Source organism: Podarcis bocagei (genome assembly GCF_964188305.1).
Source record: "Podarcis bocagei genome assembly, chromosome: 9".
NCBI classification, from domain to species: domain Eukaryota; kingdom Metazoa; phylum Chordata; class Lepidosauria; order Squamata; family Lacertidae; genus Podarcis; species Podarcis bocagei.
Genome location: NC_138134.1, coordinates 70,215,961 through 70,239,147, shown reverse-complemented (window position 1 = coordinate 70,239,147; position 23,187 = coordinate 70,215,961). Strand labels below are relative to the sequence as shown.

The window sequence follows — 23,187 nt, the reverse complement described above, 5'->3', positions numbered from 1 at the left end:
TGCTTCTCCCAATCTTCGGTAAATCTCTGGTCTGGCAGGTTTCGAATGCTTCCTGTCATTTTGTCCAATTCTGCATAGTCCATTAATTTCATCTAGCATTCTTCTTTCATCGGAATCGCACTGGAGACTTGGCATATCTTTGTAATCTTTGTTGGTCCGTTTTCAAAGTAGTACATAATAGAGGCAAGTAGATAATAGAGGCAAGTAGACACCTTGCAGGGACGCGGGTGGTGCTAGATCTTGCCGATCAGAAGGTCGGCGGTTCGAATCCCCGCCACGGGGTGAGCTCCCGTTGCTCGGTCCCTGCTCCTGCCAACCTAGCAGTTCGAAAGCACGTCAAAGTGCAAGTAGATAAATAGGTACTGCTGCAGCGGGAAGGTAAACGGCGTTTCCGTGCGCTGCTCTGGTTTGCCAGAAGTGGCTTAGTCATGCTGGCCACATGACCCGGAAGCTGTACGTTGGCTCCCTCGGCCAATAGAGCGAGATGAGCACCGCAACCCCAGAGTTGGCCACGACTGGACCTAATGGTCAGGGGTCCCTTTACCTTTAGACTCCTTGCATCAGGTCTCCAAAGAGTGGTGACTAACCTGCAGGTCTCCATATGGTTTCAGATTTTAGTTTCTACCATTGCTAGCTGTTGCAGGAATCTTGCCTGCAGCTGTCCGTGGATGGGCTCGAATCACCCACCTTCTGGTTAACAGCCAGACACACTGAACCCCTGGACTATAGTTTTGGGAACAAGGGGCAGATCCACCCATAAACCCATAAAGCACATGGCTTCCTCCAAAGAACCCTGGGAACTGTAGTTTGCTAGGGGTGCTGGGATTTGTAGCTCTGTTAGGGATAAACTACAATTCCCAGAATTCTTTGGAGGAAGTTGTGCACTTGAAGGCGCTTTATGGCATGCAGATCTGCCCAGGCTCTCCCAGCTACCTCCAGCCGCCTGCCAGCCATCTGTATTGGGGATGGGAGTGTGGAGAAAACTCCTTTTTGTATTTAATTTTAGTAGTGAAAAAATAATGGCCTTCCTGTTAAGCAACCATGTAAGAGGGGCTGCTGTCAGGTAGAATTTTGATTGATTAGAAACACGGATGGCCTCATTCATAGGCTTTTAACATTAATGAATGAAATGCAGTGGACACAAACTGAAAAATTGCCAGTTGCCTTTGCAGTTACCTGCAGTCCCATTAGTCTTCTGGCGGCGGGCTTTGAAGTGAATGCGGATCAGGATGCAGCCACATATGGATTTGATACATAGACCCTTTTATCTTTTTGAAATGTTGCAGATATATATATATATATATATGCTTTCGTAGATTTTTATATATATGCTTTAGACAAGTCAGAACACAAACCCAAACTTTGGCTCAGATATGTTGACGACACCTTTGTAATTTGGCCACACGGGAAGGAAAAACTAGATAGCTTCCTCACACATCTCAACAGCCTACACCCCAAAATACAATTCACTATGGAAATAGAAGCCAACAACCAACTTCCCTTCCTTGACGTCCTAATCTACAAAAAACCTGATGGCTCCCTAGGACACACTATCTACCGGAAAAAAACACACACCAACCGCTACTTACATGCACAATCACACCACCACCCTGCACAAATAAACTCCGTAGCCAAGACTCTCATCTCCAGAACCAAACGCCTGGCTGACAAAGACCACTTGACAACTGAGTTACAGAATCTCTCAAATGTGTTAATCGCCAACGGATACCAGCAAAACAGGGTTACGAAGCTAATCCAAAAAGAAACACCCCCCAAAAACCAAGACACAGAAGAAAACAATGGCATGGCCCTCCTTCCTTATATCAAGGGCACTACAGATAAAATTAGCAAAATCCTCCATAAACACAATATCAAAACAGCCTTTTGCACCAACCAAAAAATAGCCAATATCCTCAGAAACCCAAAAGATAAAATCCAGTTAGAAAACCAAGGGGTCTATGAAATACCCTGCAAAGTCTGCCCAGCCACGTACATTGGACAAACAAACAGACGAATAAATGCACGTATCGCAGAACACAAGAATGCCATCAAAAAAGAAGAAAAAACTTCCTCTCTTTACCAACACATGAAAGAAACAGGACACGAAATTAATTTTGCAGATTCCAAATTGCTCTTTAACATGGAACATCACCACAAGAGAATAATCATGGAAGCCATCGAGATAGAGAAACACCCTCACAACATGAACAAGCGTGACGACACGTCCCGCCTGCCAGACATCTGGAAATTAGCCCTCCCCACAAAAACCGACACCAGAACCAGAGGCACACAGAACGCCATCTCCAATCAACCACACCAGACCCAAACCCAGACCCTCTCCACAGATAAATTACAGACACCATCCAGTAGCCAAACCATAGTGGCACCTCCGGATGCTGCACCCCCCTGCAATCCCTACACAGATCTGGCTGGCACAGGGCACAAAACCACAGCTCGCCCCTATACACGAAGCCAAGCCAGAGCACAACTAAGTGCAGTACAGCCATCTTCTCAGAAAAACTCTTTACAAGGTCAAGAGGTCAAGACACGAAAGCTTTAGCAACTAATCCACACCTAATGACCCTCCTAAGTGGTACTCAGAATATCACTCAAGTAATCACTCAAGATATCCCTCAAGTAATTAATGAACAAAAGAAGAAAAGGCACATTAACCTAGGAACTTCCTCTCTGCCCAGAACGTTGGAGGCTATACACCACACCCCCTCAACAGTATTCATAGGAACTCAAACACTGAGATCCTGCTCTGTTCTAGTAACAAGAAGCCGAAAGCACCAGCCTGAAGATGACGAGTGAGACCTCGTCGAAACGTCGCCTAGACACCCCAACTCTTACACGGGAAGACACCCGAAGACACCAAAACCTACATATATATATATATATATATATATATATATATATATATATATATATATATATATATATATATAGTGCAATGTTTTAAGTGCACTCAGGGATGGAGGCATGGACACATTAGCATCTAGATTTTGGACCAATGCCAAGTAATTGATGCACACAATATAGTTTTTCTTGCTACTTCCCTCCTCACAGGGGTTGCCATCGACAGAACCTGTCTGGAAAGAGCTACTACTTGCTTTCATATTTTGTCCAGGAGGGACTCCCCCTTTGAAGGGCTATCCATATTATTGCCAGATGTGGCGCCAGTGAAAATAATGCCTTTGCTGATGAGATCTGTCTAGCCATTTTGTTGGAAAGATATGGTTGAATCGTTTTTCCCATGAAGATGGGAGCTATTCAGGTTTACTCAGATGGTCTTCCCGCTCCATCTGGGGCTGTGCTTAGAGAGTAGGCCTCCTTGATGATGTGCAAACTTTCAGAGGCTCATGACAGACCACCTGCAAAATGCAGCTGGTAGCTAGAAATGTGCCGTTTTCACAGTAGCACATAGCACTAATAAATAATCTTTTAATGCATAGAGGGGTGGGATGTGTTAGTAAGGTATCAGACGAAAATGCAGTTTCATTTGCATGCAAATGTTTTTAATGGTTAAATTTGCAAGAGGGAATTGTGAACCCTCTAAAGATTGCCGTGGTAACAGAGCTCATGTCCCTCATATCTTTTTAACTCTATGTATTTGCACTTCGATATCCTGCGCCATCGTTCTGCATAAGGTGAATAAAACCCAAAACATCAATAAAATAGCAACAAATTGCAGGCAATAAATTGTAATGATGATGATGATGATAATAATAATAATAATAATAATAATAATAATAATAATAATAATAATAATAATATATTAAGCAACGATAAACAAAAATGGGAAATAGGACAGGAATGTTGCGCAAATGTAACGGTGAACTGATTCTGGCCTGTAAGTAAGCAAGAAAGTTTTCAAGGATGTAGAATAGCCACCTGAGGAAGGGTTGAAGCAATATGGGGGGAAAGTGGTGTGGGGTGCCACTGGTAAAAAAAAAATGCATCAAGTTTATATGTTCTCTTATACCAGCAACACAGTACTTTTCTAAACAAAACGTTCTTTTTATCTGATATTTGTACATTTATCAGTATATATTGGTGTTTTGAGACTTTAGGGGGTCTCCAAAAGGGTTTAAAAGTTGCCATGACTACCACAACAAATATCTTCTTCTAAGAAAGGGATTATATGCATTTGTTTTGTGGCTGAGCTTGTGCTATGCAAAGAGCTGAAAATCTACAGTTGCAACCTGGAGAAAGTAAAACTTTATCTACAGCTGCATAGTTACTCGGGAGTCAGCACTGTGGAACTTGCAGGGGCTTACTTCTGGGTAGACATGCATAGCTTTGGACTGCGGGGCCAACAGAAACCAGTGGGGCACAAGCGCTTAACTGAATTCAATAGGATTTAGGCTAACTTTCCCTGGATGTCATCCCATACAGCTAAGCCCAAGAAAGCATTTACAGAATGTGTTTGTACAGTAAATGTGTGTGGCATGAAATTCCAAAGGCACAATGGGAGCAGCTGGTATAAATAACAGTGAACAGCTAGAAGTGATCTCTGTAGAGAGAGAAAACATTTCAAATGCTGTTGCCAACATTGAGGGGGGCGAGATGGGTCGGTAGGATATAATTCAGTCTGAAATAGCTCCTGAAAGCCCTTATTTCATGTGTTAAAAGGCGGGACAAATGCTCGTCTGTTCTTTTCGGGGATGAACACTTGCAATCGTTGCTATGAATAGGGCTGTTCGTATCTGGCCATGCGCCATGAATGCGCGGAACCCGGCGCAAAGGTTGGAATCCGAGAATGCCAGCTTTCGTTTATTTTTAATAAAAACACATCTCGGGCTTTTTTGGGCTCAGGTTTTTTTTTTAAAAAAAGAGTCAGATACTGGGCACAATGCACTGAGCACAACTCATCCGTTTAGTCGTGTCTGACTCTTCGTGACCCCATGGACCAGAGCACGCCAGGCACTCCTGTCTTCCACTGCCTCCCATAGTTTGGTCAAACACATGCTGGTAGCTTCGAGAACACTGTCCAACCATCTCGTCCTCTGTCGTCCCCATCTCCTTGTGCCTCCATCTTTCCCACCATCAGCGTCTTTTCCAGGGAGTCTTCTCTTCTCATGAGGTGGCCAAAGTATTGGAGCCTCAGCTTTAGGATCTGTCCTTCCAGTGAGCACTCAGGGCTGATTTCCTTCAGAATGGGTAGGTTTGATCTTCTTGCAGTCCATGGGACTCTCAAGAGTCTCCTCCAGCACCATAATTCAAAAGCATCAATTCTTCGGTGATCAGCCTTCTTTATGGTCCAGCTCTCACTTCCATACATCACTACTGGGAAAACCATAGCTTTCACTAAACAGACCTTTGTTGGCAAGGTGATGTCTCTGCTTTTTAAGATGCTGTCTAGGTTTGTCATTGCTTTTCTCCCAAGAAGCAGGCGTCTTTTAATTTCGTGGCTGCTGTCACCATCTGCAGTGATCATACCCAACTGTAATAAACAGGGATTGACCCAAGACCACGTCTTGCTCACATTAGACCTATGCACCGAGAGCAAGGCTAACCCAGTAGGCAGCAAAAACAGCTGCCTAGGGTAGCAGAATTCAAGGAGCTACAGGCCAGTGTAGCTACTTTCCTCCTCATTCCATGAAAGTGAGCTGAATGAAAATCCCTCCTCTTCATTCTAATGGAGCAAAGAGAAAGGGCTGCCGTTGGCTTGGTTTGCACATAACCCGGTTTGTTTTAATCAAAGTGTGGCCTGTATTAACCTCATTTTTGCAGGTGGCTGGGGACTAGGGTGGCCAGTTGCAAGAGAGAACAGGACTTCTGCACCTTTAGTAGTTGTATAGACGAGGGAATATCATCAGTAGGTGTATAGATGAGGGAATATCATCAGTAGGTGTACTTATATCATAATGCGGGAACCCAGGGTCTTTGGATGAAGCTGAACGTTGGACGATTCAAGAGAGGCAAAATGAGATACGCACAGTGCATAGTTAAAACTATGGAGTTTGGTACCACAGGATGCAATGATGGCCGCCAGTGTGGCTGGTTTTAAACGAGGATTAGGCAAATTTATGACTTAAGCCACAATGACTATATCCTCCCTCCGTGGTCGAAGGCAGTATGTCTCTCAGTTGTTGGCATTTGTCTGTTGCTTGCGAGTGCTGTTGCTTGCGATCTCTCTGTTGGCATCTGGATGTCTCCTGTGAGAACAGAACCCTGACCTAAATGGGCATTTGGCATAATCCAGCAGGGCTTTTTTATATTCTGATGTAAAAGTGCAGGAGCTGTACCCCTCCTTGTGTTTGGTGAGCTGGAAGCAAGGAAGGCAGGCTGAGTTGTACAGTGGTACCTCTGGTTACGTACTTAATTCGTTCTGGAGGTCTGTTCGTAACCTGAGGTACCACTTTAGCTAATGGGGCCTCTCGCTGCTGCCACGCCGCCGCGCGATTCCTGTTCTCATCCTGAAGCAAAGTTTTTAACCCGAGGTACTATTTCTGGGTTAGCGGAGTCTGTAACCTGAAGCGTATGTAACCCGAGGTACCACTGTATAGAGAATGCCTTGCCTAGGTCCCCTTTCTAAGTTTATGCAATGAGGTGATAGTTGATCCCTGCTTTTTAGGACTCGCTGCCTTTGTGTTACATTCTGTCTGTCTGTCTGTCTGTCTGATAGGTCCCCCAATAAATTTCTAGGTATGCTGTCTCCTCATCATGGGGTCATTAATACATTTGAAAACCCTCCACATTCACATGTGAAGCAGAGCAATATTTCCATGTTTTGGTGAAGACCCTCTCCAAAAAACAGCAACACAGGAGGAGGCAGTCTCGCCCTCACCTCTCTAGGCTCACTTTCACCTCTTTATCCTACAGGAAAAACAGGGGATGAGTGGAGTCTGGCAGTAGTTGCAAATCAAGGTAGAACTGAGCTACCTGACAGGACGAATTGAGTAACATTACCCATGTGAAATTCCATTTGTGGTACATTCCAGAGACGGCTCTGAAATGGTTCTCCTTCCATCTTTAAGTTGGTTCATGCTAAGAATGCAACCTCTAATTACCTGTTCTCTAATCGCACTTAATATTGGTCCAATTACTTATAATCATTATTGTTCAGCATTCCATCTAATTTTCTAATGCCCGGGTGAAGGACAAGACTAGTATTTTATTTTTTTTAAATGTGTCATACAATTAAAAGGGCTCATTTCCAGTGATCCTTATCAAGAACATCAGCAGTCCTAAATCTTGCTCAACAACTCAGGGATGATCTCTTGGCTGTGTGAGAGAGGTAAACAAAACAATTGTGTGTTTTGGAAAGAGCAAGTTCTTAATTCTACTGTGATGCTTCTTATATTCCCCACACCAGGTTACATTTGGATTGAGTTTTGGCTGTGGCACAAAGAGAGCCAATATGGTCATGTAGGAATACTGGGCCAGCCATGAAGATCTGTGCTCCAATTTGGGTTCTGCTTCCCTGGTGACCTTGGACCAATCACTACCACTTAGCCTACCATAAAGGGATGTTGTTTGCATAAAAGTAGGGTGTGTGCTAAGGAGAGAGTCAGAGATGCTAGGTTATTTGGGCCTGCCCCCCAAACCATTTTAGGGGGTGGACGGGAAGAAGTAATAACTAAAATTGAATAAATAACTGGGCGTAGGCTAGCTATGGATCCCTTAATTCTGTGATTTGGTTATATAAAATAAATGAATTTAATAAATAATAATAATTGTATTAGAGTGTGGGAGAGCTAATGCAGCATTTAGTGATACCTACAAGATTGATTCCCTATAGCAACTGGATGGAAATAAAAAGACACCATCATAAAAGATGGGGTCATTAAAATCTGGGACATTCTCAGGTTCTCACCTGAGGTTCTCACACTGAGAGCCAGTGTGGTGTAGTGGTTAAGAGCGGTAGTCTCGTAATCTGGGGAACTGGGTTCACATCTCCGCTCCTCCACATGCAGCTGCTGGGTGACCTTGGGCCAGTCACAATTCTTTGAAGTCTCTCACAGAGTGTTTGTTGTGAGGGAGGAAGGGAAAAGAGAATGTTAGCCGCTTTGAGACTCCTGAAGGGGAGTGAAAGGCGGGATATCAAATCCAAACTCCTCCTCCTCCTCCTCCTCGTCTTCTTCTTCTTCTTCTTCTTCTTCTTCTTCTTCTTCTTCTTCTTCTTCTTCTTCTTCACAATATTTGTGTACTTTACCATATAGACAATCTGATAACCTCTTTGTAGAAAAATGGAGCCTCTTTATAAGTTTTTGAGAGACCCCCTATTCCCCAAACAGAGCTATGGTTCCCAGAGTCCACCGGGAAGAGGGATTGATGGTTGAACTACTCTGGGAATTGTAGCTGCATAAGGGGAACTGGGTGTGTGTGTCTCTTATCAATTCTCAGCACCCATTATGAACTACAGCTCCCAGAATTCTTTGGGATAAACCCTGACTGTCTAAAGTGGAATAAGAGTGCTTTAAATGCATGGCAGGGGGAAAGCCTAGGACAGGCACCCCCAAACTCAGCCCTCCAGATGTTTTGGGACTACAATTCCCATCATCCCTGACCACTGGTCCTGTTAGCTAGGGATGATGGGAGCATAGCTGTCAACTTACAGATTTGAAAATAAGGGACCAGCAGCCTTGAAAATAAGGGACCAGCAGCCAAAATAAGGGACCTGCAGCCTCACCTGTTCCAGGCACTCCAGTCTTCCTGTCCTCCTGCAGTCTGGTCAAACTCATGCTGGTAGCTTAGAGAACACTGTCCAACCAACTTTGTAACCAGAGGTTCAACTGAATAGAATCTGAATCACATGAACCACAAGGCCTATGCAGCCTCAAGATGGCTCCCCGGCCTGGCTTTGCACTGCAAATTTTGCAGCAGCACATGCAACAAAATGGCGTCCAGCATTCAAAAACCCCCTCAGCTTGCATTAACTAGCCACACACAAGGCATGCAAGCTCCACCCCCCCAGTTGTTCTTAGACTTCTTATTGGGTGAGCAACACAGCCAAGCAACACAGCTGGAGCCTCCCTCCTCCCTGGCCGGCAGGGAGGGAGGGAGAGGAGCTGCTTCCTTTGAAATTTAAGGGACATCATTTTAGGGACATCCATCAATAAGGGACAGCAGCGGGACATGGTGCTGGAATAAGGGACTGTCCCTTCAAATAAGGGACACTTGACAGCTATGGATGGGAGTTGTAGTCCCAAAACATCTGGAGGGCCGAGTTTGGGGATGCCTGGCCTAGGATATGCAGATTCCAGGTCAGGTAGGGCTGCTTCATGTAACATCGTCACCCTTAATCCTTGACAGCAGCCCTGTAAACTAGCCTTGCCATCCCTATATTACAGATTGGATCCGACAGGAGCATTGTTTTGCTTATCCTGCCCTTCCTCCCAGGAGTTCAGGGCAGCATATGAAGGATTATCCTATTTTATCCTCGTAACAACCCTGTGGGGCAGATCAGAGTGGCAGGAAGCAACTTGCTCAAGGCCACTTTTGTTTTCGTTTTTCTGTTTTTTTCAAATCCCTTTATTATTTTATTCACATAATATACATTCTTTACAACAAACAACTCCGAAATAAACAGGCAACTCCAAAATAAAACCATATGTAACAAAACCATTAGCCTTGTGTTTTCATTTACACTGATTTCCTCTCTGATACCTTTACTTGATATTGCTTTCTGCTTTCTGCTTTCCTTATAGAATCTTTATGAACATTTAAATCTCTAAAATCCTATACCAATCTTTAACAATTTCAATTAATCCCTTCACCTCTCTCCCCCACAGCCCAGTACTTCCCTCCACCAGTGTGCAATCTTCTTTACCTGCTATTATTTTTGTTATTGTTGCGTTATTCACTTTTATTTGTTATTCCATTCATAATATATTATTATCCTATCTCCTTGCGCCTTTTAAACTTTTGCATATTAGGAAAGACTATTCAAGGCAGCAGAGATATGAGACGATCAGAGCCCCCCCGAACTTGAGGCATGGGAAGTCCCAACAAAAAAATTATAATTTAGGCAGAATATTTGGACTATTTGATATGTATTTGTATAATTTGGAACATTCAATGTGATTTGATTGGATTGTTAAAATGGGAAGCTTAATAAAAATGATTAAAATAATAATAATAAAAAATAAACTTTTGCATATTAATTTTTTATCTCCAGCACCGACTTTTTTTCATGAAAAAAGCTCAAGGCCACTTTTGAGAGTCTCTCAACTCAGCAGGGATTCATTCATACACAGGCCTTCTTTGCTGGTTTAGCCCAACGCATTCTGCTTCCTATCACAGTTGGCTCTTGTGAGGTAAAATTTGAAAGTGGGTAGGTGACTTCATGGCAAATGTAGCAAGCCAGACCCTTCTCTTAACTGCTCCATGATCGCTGGTCTGCTAGTTGTTTTGCTGATGGGGGAAAGGCAGCCATCCTCACGCCAGATGACCACCTGAAGTGATTTTCCACCACTGTGTGCCCTTAGTCACGAACGCGCCAAAGGGCCCTTCCCGGCTTATGCGGAGAAGCAGCACATGTCGAGCAAGGAAGCTTAAGCGGGCTGGGATTTAGAGGAAAGGCCGAGGGCGAGCAGCTGAGGGAGGATTTGAAGCCCAGCCGTGACATACGGCAACAGGCTTGCGCAAGAATGCCGTCCGGGCGCTAGAAATCTCCCTTTTAGTGGGTGAAAGTCTTGCAGGCGCTGCCACTTTCCTGGCTGTAACGGACGGTGTGGCGGCTTAAAATTCCTGGCCTGGCACGTGTGGGGAGGAGTGAGGGTGACGGGAGGGTTTGGGTTGCCTCAAAGAAGGCTGCTCTTTCTTTTCCCTCACTGCAATGGAATCTCAGCTATCTGAAGCGTCCCCAAGCCTCACAGGATGGCATGTGGCTTGAGCCATAAGCCCCCTAAACATAGAACAGCCATGCCAGCACCCTTGTCATTAGCCCTCTTTTCTTCTTTTATGGACGGGGAGGGAAGGACAGAATGTCTCCCTCTCACACAGCTTTCTGTTCTGCTGTTTCCCTTCCCTGCTCTTCAGCGTACACTCACACCTCGTGTTACGTTTGCTTCATGTTACGTTCTTTCAGGATACGTCCCGCGGTGACCCAGAAGTACCGGAAAGGGTTACTTCCGGGGTTTGCCACTTGCGCAGATGCACAAAAATGAGACCACGTGCATGCGCAGAAGCAGCGAGTCGCGACCTGTGCATGTGCAGACGAGCTGCTGCGGGTTGCGCTCTTTTCATGCGCGTCCTTTTGCTGCGGAAGGTACAGGGAGCAGCCATAGCTCAATGGCAGAGCATCGCTTTGTGTGCAGAGAAGGACCCAGGTTCAGTGCTTGGCCTGGCAGGGAGAGACCCCTGCTTGAAGTTGTGGAGAGCTGCCGTCCAACCTTTGCTTAATTGTGCAAAAAAAGCTCAACAAGTTTGGGGCTTAACACAACTGTCTGGATTTTTTACTTCTTGAAATATGGCAACCCTATTTGCTTTAAGTGATTTTCTCCCTCCAACCCACAATTTCATCTGGTATTAAGCATATTTCTTTCTGAGGATATCATGGCAGCCAGACGTAGCCACTGTTACGTACTGAAGTTCTCACCCTGGGCCAGCAGGGGGATACTGTAGATAGTTATGCAAATAAGGGATCAAAAGTGACGTTCAGTGATTGGATAGTTTTAGAAAATTGTTACAGTTACGTTGTACTGGAGCTCTATATAAGCAGGCTGACTGAACCCTTCAGTTCAGTTCAGTTCTGGCCTGTGAAGAACTGTTTGAAGAATCGCTGTGTCGTCTGATATGTTCACCCACAACTTAACAGCCACAGATATATAAGAGGCCCCTCCTGCATTCCTTTTTATTTTGCATTCATGATGGTTTTGTGCTTGTGATGTTATTGGGGCAGTTACATGCAGTTTCACTTTCAATACTGTTAATACGTGCAAAGGTTGTGGAGCAAACATACAGCTTTGTTTCAAGTCTGTGCATGTCTGGTAACTTCATTCTGAGCTCCTGTACCACAAATGTTCTGATTTTGTTTTGTTTTTGTCCCGCTTTCATTGCTCTGTGGTGCAGTGCAGCTCCTCCAAACAGCAATAGTGCAGTAACACCGTGGAAGCATTACAGAACAGCTGTGTGGGTGGTCTGATGTAAACCACCACTAATGCATTATTATTGCACCGGTGAGATGCTGCAGAATAATTCACCTGTGCAAGACAAGACAAAACCCACCCAATCTGGAGGGGTACAGTCTTTCTGCACTTTGGGATAAAGTTGGGATACATTATCCATAGTTCTGAAAACACTAAATTGGTATGTGTCTGTTGCAGATTGAGGTTGGTGCAGTATATGTGTGAGCAACCAGGACTGGAATGAGAGAGGGTTGTTCTGTTTTGTTTTGAACTCCCATACTACTATTAAGTTCGGGGAAATAACAAACCTCCATCTCAGTTGACCGAGAGCTATAGCAACTGTGGCATAGGACAAGGAAGTTGCATTCAGCTCTTTTCACAGCACCCATCTTTAAACTGCAATCCAAACTCTCTGCTCCTTGTACTAATGGGTTCAGTTATGGGAGTCAGTCTTGCAATTTATGCCTGAAAACTCTTTCCCTTTGCTGGCTTTGCATTTGTTTTGTCAGGGTTTTTTTATTTTATTATGACTGGAGCTACGACGCATGGGGAAGAACTATAGCTCAGTGGGTAGCAGAGCCCATGCATTGTGCGAACACCCCTCAGGCTCAATCCATGCCGTTTCCTGTTGAAAAGATGTCAGGTAACCTCTCCCTGGGATAGCTGCTGCCTGTCAGAACACGACAGTCTGGCCTGGCAGAAGACCGCTTTCTTTTTGCTTTTGCCCATTTATTAGGGAGTTATCCCCCTCCCCTTTGAACTTAGGTAGGACTTGCATTGGCACAAACAAGATCAGGTTATATAATTGAAAAGCTGCATTCAGGATGCTGCAGTGGGATTTAGACAACCTGATTCTGGGAGCGCAACGCTACAATCCTGCACATGCTTCACCCAGGAGTAGCTCCCATTGAGCTCAACAGACTTGCTTTGAAGTACAGATTTTGCTCTCTCTCAGGCTTTCAGAAAATCCTGCTATGAATCAAACCTGCATCTTGCTGCTTTTATGTCTCGTGGCTTTTTATTGTGTTGTTCCATTTCCTTTTAAATAGTTGTTTTGTGATTATTTCATTATCTGTGGTCTTCATGCTGGAAGGCGGGACAGAAATATTCAAATAAATATTAGCATCAAGTATATGCATCTGTGGTCTCTAATGCATTTTATTTAAAAAGAGAGGAGTTATTTCATCCTGAATGCTCCTTGCTGAAGTGTGATTGCACCGTCCTCAAGCTCCCTCTCTTTGGTCTGTTTCTTTCTCCAGGGATACCTTTGCAGCAAAAGGACATCCTGAGATTACAGCTTCCCGTTCCCTCAGCTCAGAGTGTCTCAGGTCTGACTTGCAATACAGCAAAACCCCATGGCCTGCTGGAGTTAAACTGCGCTTAAAGAACAGGTGAGGAGTGGAACATTTCTGCCAATGTTGCTGCACTTCTGATTCTTTCTTGTATACTTCAGGCCAGGCAAGGGGAACCTCTGGTGTTATGTGTGGGGCAGATTGTGCTTCTGCGAGCCTTAGCTGCACTTTAAAATTAGCAGCAAATGCAAGGCCCACTGGAATCAGCTCCACTCCCCCCCCCTTTGCATTCTTGCTTCAACTCCACCTGGTCTGGAAGGAAGGAATGAAGTAGGGAGCCTACTCTTAAGTTTGCACTCACAAATATTTCCTTTGAAGCTAAGTTACCTGACTTCTTACTGACACCAGGCGATAGACATTTACTTGTCAAAGCGAAGTGTGGGGGCTGAAGAAATTTAGCTCCACCTGCCGGATCCTGCCCCCCAGCCTTGCTTTAGAGCCACTTGCCCTATACAAGATAATTTTGGTCATTCTTTTTGTCTGTGCTTAGTAGTGTCTTGGTATCATAGTTTTTAGGGGGCTAACCAGGTTGGGATAGCTGGGATAGCAGGCTTGTTGGTTTTTGAATGTCTTATGTAGATTTTTCAGTTTTGTTGTTCTGTATGGGACAATGGCAATAAAGATTATTGTATCATCTGGATCTAGCATACAGTGGTGCCCCGCAAGACGAATGCCTCGCAAGACGGAAAACTCGCTAGACGAAAGAATTTTCCGTTTTGGAGGTGCTTCGCAAAACGAATTTCCTATGGGCTTGCTTCGCAAGAAGAAAATGTCTTGCGAGTTCCTGCGGGTTTTTTTCCTTTCCCCCCCTTTTTCTAAGCCGCTAAGCCGCTTATCAGCTGATCCGATAAGCCGCTAAAAGCCGCTAATAGCACTAATCCGCTAATCCGCTAATCCGTCAATGGGCTTGCTTCGCAAGACAAAAAAACCGCTAGACGAAGAGAATCACAGAACGGATTCTTTTCGTCTTGCGAGGCACCACTGTACTTTGATAACTTTGGGAGTCTTTAAAAGAAATCCCAAATGAGGGTGTAGATTAGAAGGCTTCCATTAACAGAATGTGCAGCTTGAACTTGTGGGTCCCTTCCCTGCCAGAAGTATGTCAGAGGGAACAAACATTCTCTTCCTCTGTCTACTCCTGTTTTCTGTCTTGTTCTCCTTCACCATATCGGTGGGTGCTAAAAGCAACTTTGCATATTGCACATTGCAGCCTGAGGCACACAATGTATGCAAGATATATGCTTTGTATGGCCAGCTCCTTTGGGCCACTCTACAAGGGACGCGGGTGGCGCTGTGGGTTAAACCACAGAGCCTAGGACTTGCCAATCAGAAGGTCAGTGGTTCGAATCCCCACGACGGGGTGAGCTCCCATTGCTCGGTCCCTGCTCCTGCCAACCTAACAGTTCGAAAGCACGTCAAAGTACAAGTAGATAAATAGGTACTGCTGCAGCGGGAAGGTAAACGGCGTTTCCGTGCACTGCTCTGGTTCGCCAGAAGCGGCTTAGTCATGCTGACCACATGACCTGGAAGCTGCACACCGGCTCCCTCAGCCAGTAAAGCGAGATGAGCGCCGCAACCCCAGAGTCGGCCAGGACTGGACCTAATGGTCAGGGGTCCCTTTACCTTTACCTTTATCTTTACATGGTAGTTAAGTTATACACTGGCCACATATTCAGGATGACTTTCTCTCCAGCCTTCTATTACTTGACAGTGACTGTCACACGGTTCCTTTCTGCTGCATGGAGATTTTCCTGGCTGGCACCAGCTGCCCTTTTGGGAAGCCCAAGCCTGGTAAGGAAACATTTCACACAATAGCAGGACATTGCTAGCCAATTAGTGATGTGGGCTTTCTGGTTTTCCATTTCGAATGGGAAGATTTTACAGTTTCCAGGGCAAATTAGGGTACATAGTATTATGCTTACCTGTTGCCATTGTTTCCCAGCTTTATTCCCAATAATAATAATAATAATAATAATAATAATAATAATAATAATAATTTATTATTTGTACCCCGCCCATCTGGCTGGGTTTCCCCAGCCACTCTGGGCGGCTTCCACAGAAACCAAAAAACACTAAAATATCATACATTAAAAGCTTCCCTGAATAGGGCCGCCTTAAGATGTCTTCTGAATGTCAGGTAGTTGTCCATCACCTTGACATCCGATGGGAGGGCATTCCACAGGGCGGGCGCCACCACCGAAAAGGCCCTCTGCCTGGTTCCCTGTAGCTTCGCTTCTCGCAATGAGGGAACCGCCAGAAGGCCCTCGGCGCTGGACCTCAGTGTCCGGGCAGAACGATGGGGGTGGAGACGCTCCTTCAGGTATACTGGGCCGAAGCCGTATACATCTTATCTTCCAAATGTGGCTGACACAATATCCTCAGAAAGAAAATGCTTACACAAGATAGATTGTGGGCTAGAGCACGGAAGAAATTACTAAAAGCCATTAGATTTATTTCCGGTTTTTTTCCAGAAGGGAAGACATATGCACTCAACTGTAACAAATGAAAATTTGCTCTCTCTTTAGGGAAAGAGGCCATTAGGGTAATTTGCATCAGGAAACTTTCAGTTTGCAGGGGAAATTTTTCTGCTGAGAGAGAGAGAGATCATTTAACTAGCATTTATCTTAATTGTATTTAGGAAATACAGCTTTTTTCAAAAAGTACCCTATGATTATTATTTTTTGTCACACTGCGCACAGAGATCGGGACTAACGTGCTTCAACTTCGAAACAGCCAGGCTTGCCCGATACTGCATTTGCAACTGGAATTGCATTCATTGTTACTAATGAGTTTATGAAACTGAAATTTTTCCATGGGAAAAACAAAGCACTGGAAAAAAAAATTTCCAGACAATATTCTTCCCAAACATTGCTGATGCCAATCAGTACTAGACAAGTAAGCCACCATGGAGGAAGTAGCCAGGGTTGCAAATAAGCTAACCTATAGAGTCATTGCGCAGCATCGTCCAGGTGGTTCTTCGGTGGATGAGGGAGCAATGATTTGCTTCCCATCCTATTTACCAGTGTTTCCCAACTTGGGTCTCCAGCTGTTTCCAGACTACAGTTCCCATCATCCCTGACCCCCTGGTCTTGCTACCTAGGGAGAATAGGAGCTGTAGTCCAAAAACAGCTGGAGACCCAAGTTTGGGAAACTGTTTAACTGCAACAGTGTATGTGAGCGTTCCTGGGTTCCATAAACTCTGTTACTGAGTGCTCTGTAATATGGCTCCTTCCACTTTCTGGATTTTATTACATCTCTTAAGCATGTTGTTGTTTAGTCATTTAGTTGTGTCCGACTCTTTGTGACCCCATGGACCAGAGCACACCAGGCACTCCTGTCTTCCACTGCTTCCCGCAGTTTGGTTAAATCCATGCTGGTAGCTTCAAGAACACTGTCCAACCATCTCGTCCTTTGTCCTCCCCTTCTCTTTCCCAACATCAGGGTCTTTTCCAGGGAGTCTTCTCTTCTCATGAGGTGGCCAAAGTATTGGAGTCTCAGCTTCACAATCTGTCCTTCCAGTGAGCATTCAGGGCTGATTTCCTTAAGAATGGATAGGTTTGATCTTCTTGAAGTCCATGGGACTCTCAGTAGTCTCCTCCAGCACCATAATTCAAAAGCATCAATTCTTCGGCGATCAGCCTTCTTTATGGTCCAGCTCTCACTTCCATACATCACTACTGGGAAAACCATAGCTTTAACTATACAGATCTTTGTTGGCAAGGTGATGTCTCTGCTGAGCACTGAACAGAAGCAACACTGAAACATCCCTGCAGTTCAGAACATGGGGGCAGTTCCCTTACTGCATGACAGAGCAGAAACATCCAAGGGTGGGGAGAAAAATCTGAATTACTAGATGAAAAAATAGATGCCTTTGTCCTCCGTGCCCGCACACATACGGAACCAGCTCAGCCTTGTTGAAGCGGAGGATGCAGTGCTATGTTGTTGGAGGTGTGGGCCAAATATTCTTCTTGTAAATCACCAAGTCTCACCTTTTCTGGAGGAGGCAAGGATAATCAGCGAGACACTGATTAGATCATGGCAATTACTCCACTTCCTCCAAGGTCCTTCCCAGCTACCTGTTACTCCTCTGGCACAGGGCTGGAGAGAGGAGACAGTGCAAAAGTCAAGTCTTGTGTTGTGGGCAAAGCTCAGCTTCTGGGCATTGGTGATGCTTCTTTGCAGCTGCCTTGGTAGAAGAGCGGTTAGGAAGAGAGATGCCGAGATCCCGGTTGCTGGTGTTCCTCAGAAAGGTTTGGCTAATAGAAGAAGTTTCAGGTGTGGCTTGGTTGTTTTCCAGTTCCGTCTCTGCTTGTTTACTACTTCTCTTATTCTTTTACCTCTTCTGTTTTCCCTGCTCTCCCCTTTCTCTATGGAGAAATAATTTTAATTGTATATTCTGAACAATGTAGTTTAAGGTGATAAGTGGAGTTGGGAATGCAAGATTCTGTATTCTCAAGAACAGGATAGCTCCGTTGGCTAGAGTTTGGTGCTGATAACACCAAGGTTGCAAGTTTGATCCCCGTATGGGACAGCTGCATATTCCTGCCTTGGACAAACTTGGCCCTCCAGCTGTTTTGGGACTACAACTCCCATCATCCCTACCTAACAGGACCAGTGGTCAGGGATGATGGGAATTGTAGTCCCAAAACAGCTGGAGGGCCAAGTTTGGCCATCACTGGACTAGATGATCCTCAAGGTGCTTTCCAACCCTACAATTCTATGATTTTGTTATAAGAAGGGCCATGCTGGATGAGGCCAAAGACCCATCTAGCCCAGCATGCTGTTCTCACAGCAACCAACCAGATGCCCCCAGTGGGAAACCCAGAAGCAGGTCTTGAGTGTAGCAGTCCTCTCCTCACTTGTGGTCCAGCGATTCATCAAGAATCTAGCTGCTACATGGTGCTCAGGTCCCTTGGAGCCCTATAAATTAAAGCCCATAGCTGTCAACCGTCCCTTATTTGGTGGGAAACTCCCTTATCCCAGCGCCGTGTCCCGCTGCTGTCCCTTATTGATGATGTCCCTTAAATTTCCTGGGTTTCAAAGGAAGCAGCTCCTCTCCCTCCCAGCCAGGGAGGAGGGAGGCTCCAACTGTGTTGCTTGGCTGCGTTGCTCACCCAATAAGGAGTCTAAGAACGACTGGGGGGTGGAGCTTGCATGCCTTGTGCTGATCAAGTTGGCCACGTTGCCTGGGGACTCGCCTTTGCTTAGCGCTTCCCAGTGGAGAGGTGACGGTGGTTTTCCTTGCTGCATCCCCTTTGCTGGGTTGCTGCGCTGTGGGAACCACCGCTTGAGGCTTCGTTTGGCTGCTGGCTGGGCTTTCTGCCTTTGGCTTGGAGGGGCTCAGAAGCTGAACATACACGTGCTTGGAAAATCCCTTATTTTGGCTGCTGATCCCTTATTTTTGAGGCTGCTGGTCCCTTATTTTCAAATCTGTAAGTTGACAGCTATGTTAAAGCCCGCTACCCAAAGAAGGATGTCATGTGTCAGTAACGTGATGCATCAGTGTTTTAAACTCAGATATATAAGCTTGGCGCCAAATGGCTCCTTAAACCAGGGTTGCAGTCGCCAAAACAGAATGTCTAGTTGCCATTCGGGGTCAGATGGCTCAAAAGTTGTATTCTTCAGTACGACTTTTTGGTTCCTGACATTCATTCTTGATGGTGCAGATAAAATATCACAGATAGAATTCTTCAGGATGTGTTGTTAGTGTGTGAAAACAGGCAAGATCCAGGGATCCCCAGGCACGCACTTCCAGATGGTGGAGACATCATGCGCCATCCTTGTACCCAGGCATCTTCACTTGGTCGCAAGTGGCCGATAGCTAGATGCAAAATGTGCCTAGCGCCTGGCAAATTTCAAACGCTGTGATGCGTCCATTTCCCAAGCTCCCTGTGACATTTTCTTTTTAAACTGTACAGCACCCTGCCTCTTTGGCAGTGGGAACAGCAGAGAAAAACTTCAAAAGAACTCCTGCCTGCCGTGCGCGAATTATTTTCTTAGGTGGCAGCTTATGTTCCCTGTATTCTTATTTGTGTAGCCATTTCGCCTTCTGATGGTTGCATTCAGTTTGTGATATAAGGTTCTTAGACTAGGGGTGACACAAAGGAAGAAACGTGAGTCCTTTATATTGCAGCAGCATAGTCGATAAGAGAGCTTTAAAGCCATAAGGTAAATAAAAGGAATCGCCTTACCAACTTTGTCCCCTAGCCTCCTTCCCACTGCAGGATATCCTGGTTCTCTCTTTGTGTGCCTGTTTTCTTTCTCTCCCTCCTCCACACTTTCTTTCCTTGTGTCTAAATGTGTTGGCAGATGCTGGCAGCACTTGGCTGCAGGAATGTGTGGGTGGCGTTTGCTTGTCTGCCTGCCACACCCCGAGAACTACACTCGCATATCTGTAAAAGCCGGCAGGGCACTACAATAGCACAAGCAGGGAAAGAAAAAAAACAAAAAGGATTCTGTGATGCAGTTGCTGTAAATGTTCGTAAACTTTGTTCCCAATACAAAACACGTTTGATTTTTCTTGTAAGTGTCTTTGATACAGTGGTACCTCGGGTTACAGACACTTCAGGTTACATACGCTTCAGGTTACAGACTCTGCTAACCCATAAATAGTTCTTCAGGTTAAGAACTTTGCTTCAGGGTGAGAACAAAAATTGTGCTCTGGTGGCGCGGCAGCAGCAGGAGGCCCCATTAGCTAAAGTGGTGCTTCAGGTTAAGAACAGTTTCAGGTTAAGTACGGACCTCCGAAACGAATTAAGTACTTAACCCGAGGTACCACTGTAATATGATCATTGGATATGTGTGTGGATTGAGAGATTGGAGCAGAGAAGAAGTGGTTGTTGAGTCATAGAATTGTACAGTTGTGTACGTGTGTCTGCCTCTTTCTCCATATACAGTGGATGCTCGGGTTGCGAACGTGATCTGTGCGGGATGCACGTTCGCAACCCGCAGCAGTGTGTCTGTGCACGCGCGGGTTGCAATTCGGCGCTTCTGCACATGTACAAAGAACGATTTAGTGTTTCTGCGCATGCGCAACCGCCGAAACCAGGAAGTAACCCATTCCGATACTTCCAGGTTTCGGCCGTTCGTAACCCGAAAAAACGCAACCTGAAGCGTCTGTAACCCGAGGTATATATCTATAGTCTGTCTTGATTGGTCGGTCTTTCTCTCCCTACATCAGAGCTTTCCAAACTCTGTCACAACACGTTAGTGTGTCGGCTGCAGTGTGTAGGTGTGTTGTGCAAATGCTCTCATAAGGGGCTAGTTTAACCTCTGGTTTGCTAGCAAAATGTCTAAAAAGTGTGTCACCAACATGAAAAGTTAGAAAAGCTCTAGATACAGACATATATTCTACACACCTGGGTCTGTACTGCTAGAGAAGAATATCTTCTTTTGCAGGGAAAAGCACTGAGCATATGACACTTGCATCAGAGACGGTTAAAATATCAGCAGAAAGAAAAAGGCCAGGTTTCTTTTGCAAATGGCTATTCTTTGATGATTTTAATGCAGTATGACACAGGTCAGATTCACATATTGGGTCCTTTAAATGTGCATGGAAGCACAATGATCAGCAGCCAGCCTTGTGTCAAGACTTGGCAGCAAACGGAAAATTGTTGCTTTTTCTGTGTGCACGTTTGGCCTTTGAGGACACGAGGTTTCACTCAGAAAAAAGTGGCCTTTTGGTTTGGTTTTCTTTTGGCCTTACCTTTGCTTCTTTTTATGTTGATGACAAATCCTACACATTTACATCAGTTCTGAGCTTCTCTTAAATACTCAGAAGTACAGGCAATCCTTGTTTTGTGCAGAGGTTACATTCTGGACCCCTGCGCGCATTGACGGGATCCACATAAAGCATTTTGCCTTTGTTTCAACCCGTCCTACCCTTTTAGTGGTATTTTAGTGATGTTTTTGGGTCACTTCTGGGTTCGGTGCCGTGCACACATGCACAATTGCGTTTCATTGGGACATGCATAAATCAGTTGTTGCCTCTGTGTGTGTGTGTGTGTGTGTGTGTGTGTTGAAAAACAGAAAGAAGGAGCTGTGGAATTGTCAACAGCTCAAAAATCAATAACAGCTGAATATCCTGAACAATATTAAAACAAAGTGGGAGTTTGAAACACCTGCCAGTTTTGATTTTCGCTTTTAAGTGTGCTTGTCAGAACACAATCCAAGGGCCAGATTGGATATGACAGGAAAGTCTTATCCAATTGTGAAACACCCAGTGCATTTTAATGGAAACCTTCCACGGGGGCAGAGCAATTTGAGTATCCTAGGTGAGATGTTACCTTACCAGAAATGCTCCATAAATTGCGTTCTTGTGCTCTTTCAGAGGGTTTCCACTTGAACTCATTGGGCATCTAGTTATTTTATTAAGGTTCTTAGCATATTCATTCAGGACCATTTGATGCTGCTTTTTTCCTCTTCTGTAGATGATGATGATGATGATAATAATAATAATAATAATAATAATAATAATAATAATAATAATAATAATAATAATAATAATAATAATAATAATAATATCTTTATTGTCATTGCCCCCTCTCGGGGACAACGAAATTACTTGGCTGCTCCATCCACCCAGGTAGGGCACTCCACACAAAATCAAAACAACTATAAAAACACTAATTAAAACAATACAGTATAATACAGCAAGGAAGATAGATAGATAGATAGATAGATAGATAGATAGATAGATAGATAGATGATAGATAGATAGATAGATGATAGATAGATAGATAGATAGATAGATAGATAGATAGATAGAGATAGATAGATAGATAGATAGATATAGATAGATACAGTGGTACCTTGGGTTACAATCACTTCGGGTTACAAGCGCTTCTGGTTACAGACTCTGCTAACCCAGAAATAGTATCTCGGGTTAATAAATTTACCTCAGGATGAGAACAGAAATCGCACGGCGGCGGCAGCGGGAGGCCCCATTAGCTAAAGTGGTATTTCAGGTTAAGAACAGTTTCAGGTTAAGAACGGACCTCCGGAACGAATTAAGTCCTTAACCAGAGGTACCACTGTAGAAGAAGAGTTTGGATTTGATATCCCGCTTTATCACTACCTGAAGGAGTCTCAAAGTGGCTAACAATCTCCTTTCCCTTCCTCCCCTACAACAAACACTCTGTGAGGTGAGTGGGGCCGAGAGACTTCAGAGAAGTGTGACTGGCCCAAGGTCACCCAGCAGCTGCATGTGGAGGAGCGGGGAAGCGAACCTGGTTCACCAGATTACGAGTCCACCACTCTTAACCACTACACCACGCTGGCTCCCTGTAGATAGATAGATAGATAGATAGATAGATAGATAGATAGATAGATAGACAGACAGACAGACAGACAGACAGACAGACAGACAGACAGACAGATCCATCCATCCATCCATCCATTCATATGCCCTAATCTGGCTTTCCTAAGTAGCTTTCTGGTTTGTGCCCTTGGAAGGCACCTTTCTGAAATCCACCCTGTGCTGCAATGTGGATGGAGATTATATGTTTGCTGAGAGCGGTACTTGCAAACAGGAAGCAGCTCCACTGGAGAAGAATGTTTGAGTAGGAGGGAATTCCAGCCTTTGCCTCCCATAGCCTTGGCCATTGCCACTGACTGCAGTCATGCCTCTCATTTACTTGTGTAAACACAGAAAGATTAAGGAGATGGCATAGCAATGTGTGAAATTGCGGAAAGGATAAAATAGCTGTTTTTAGTCTTCTGGGAAACTTGGGGGCTTTATGGCCTATGACCTGGCAACA

At 44.8% G+C, this 23,187-nt stretch overlaps 1 protein-coding gene across 6 annotated transcripts in view; it reads left to right on the top strand.

Moving 5' to 3' along the window:
* SHROOM3 (shroom family member 3) overlaps positions 1–23,187 on the top strand; it is a 219,931-nt gene that overhangs the window by 146,878 nt on the left and 49,866 nt on the right. For 5 of the 6 annotated variants that reach the window (XM_081206897.1, XM_081206902.1, XM_081206899.1 and 2 more), the window contains one exon: positions 13,337–13,468. In XM_081206897.1, the coding sequence (XP_081063023.1) occupies positions 13,337–13,468 (132 nt within the window). Of the gene's footprint in view, positions 1–13,336; positions 13,469–17,078; positions 17,680–23,187 lie in introns of those variants that run through there. The other variant, XM_081206901.1, reaches the window with a different exon arrangement.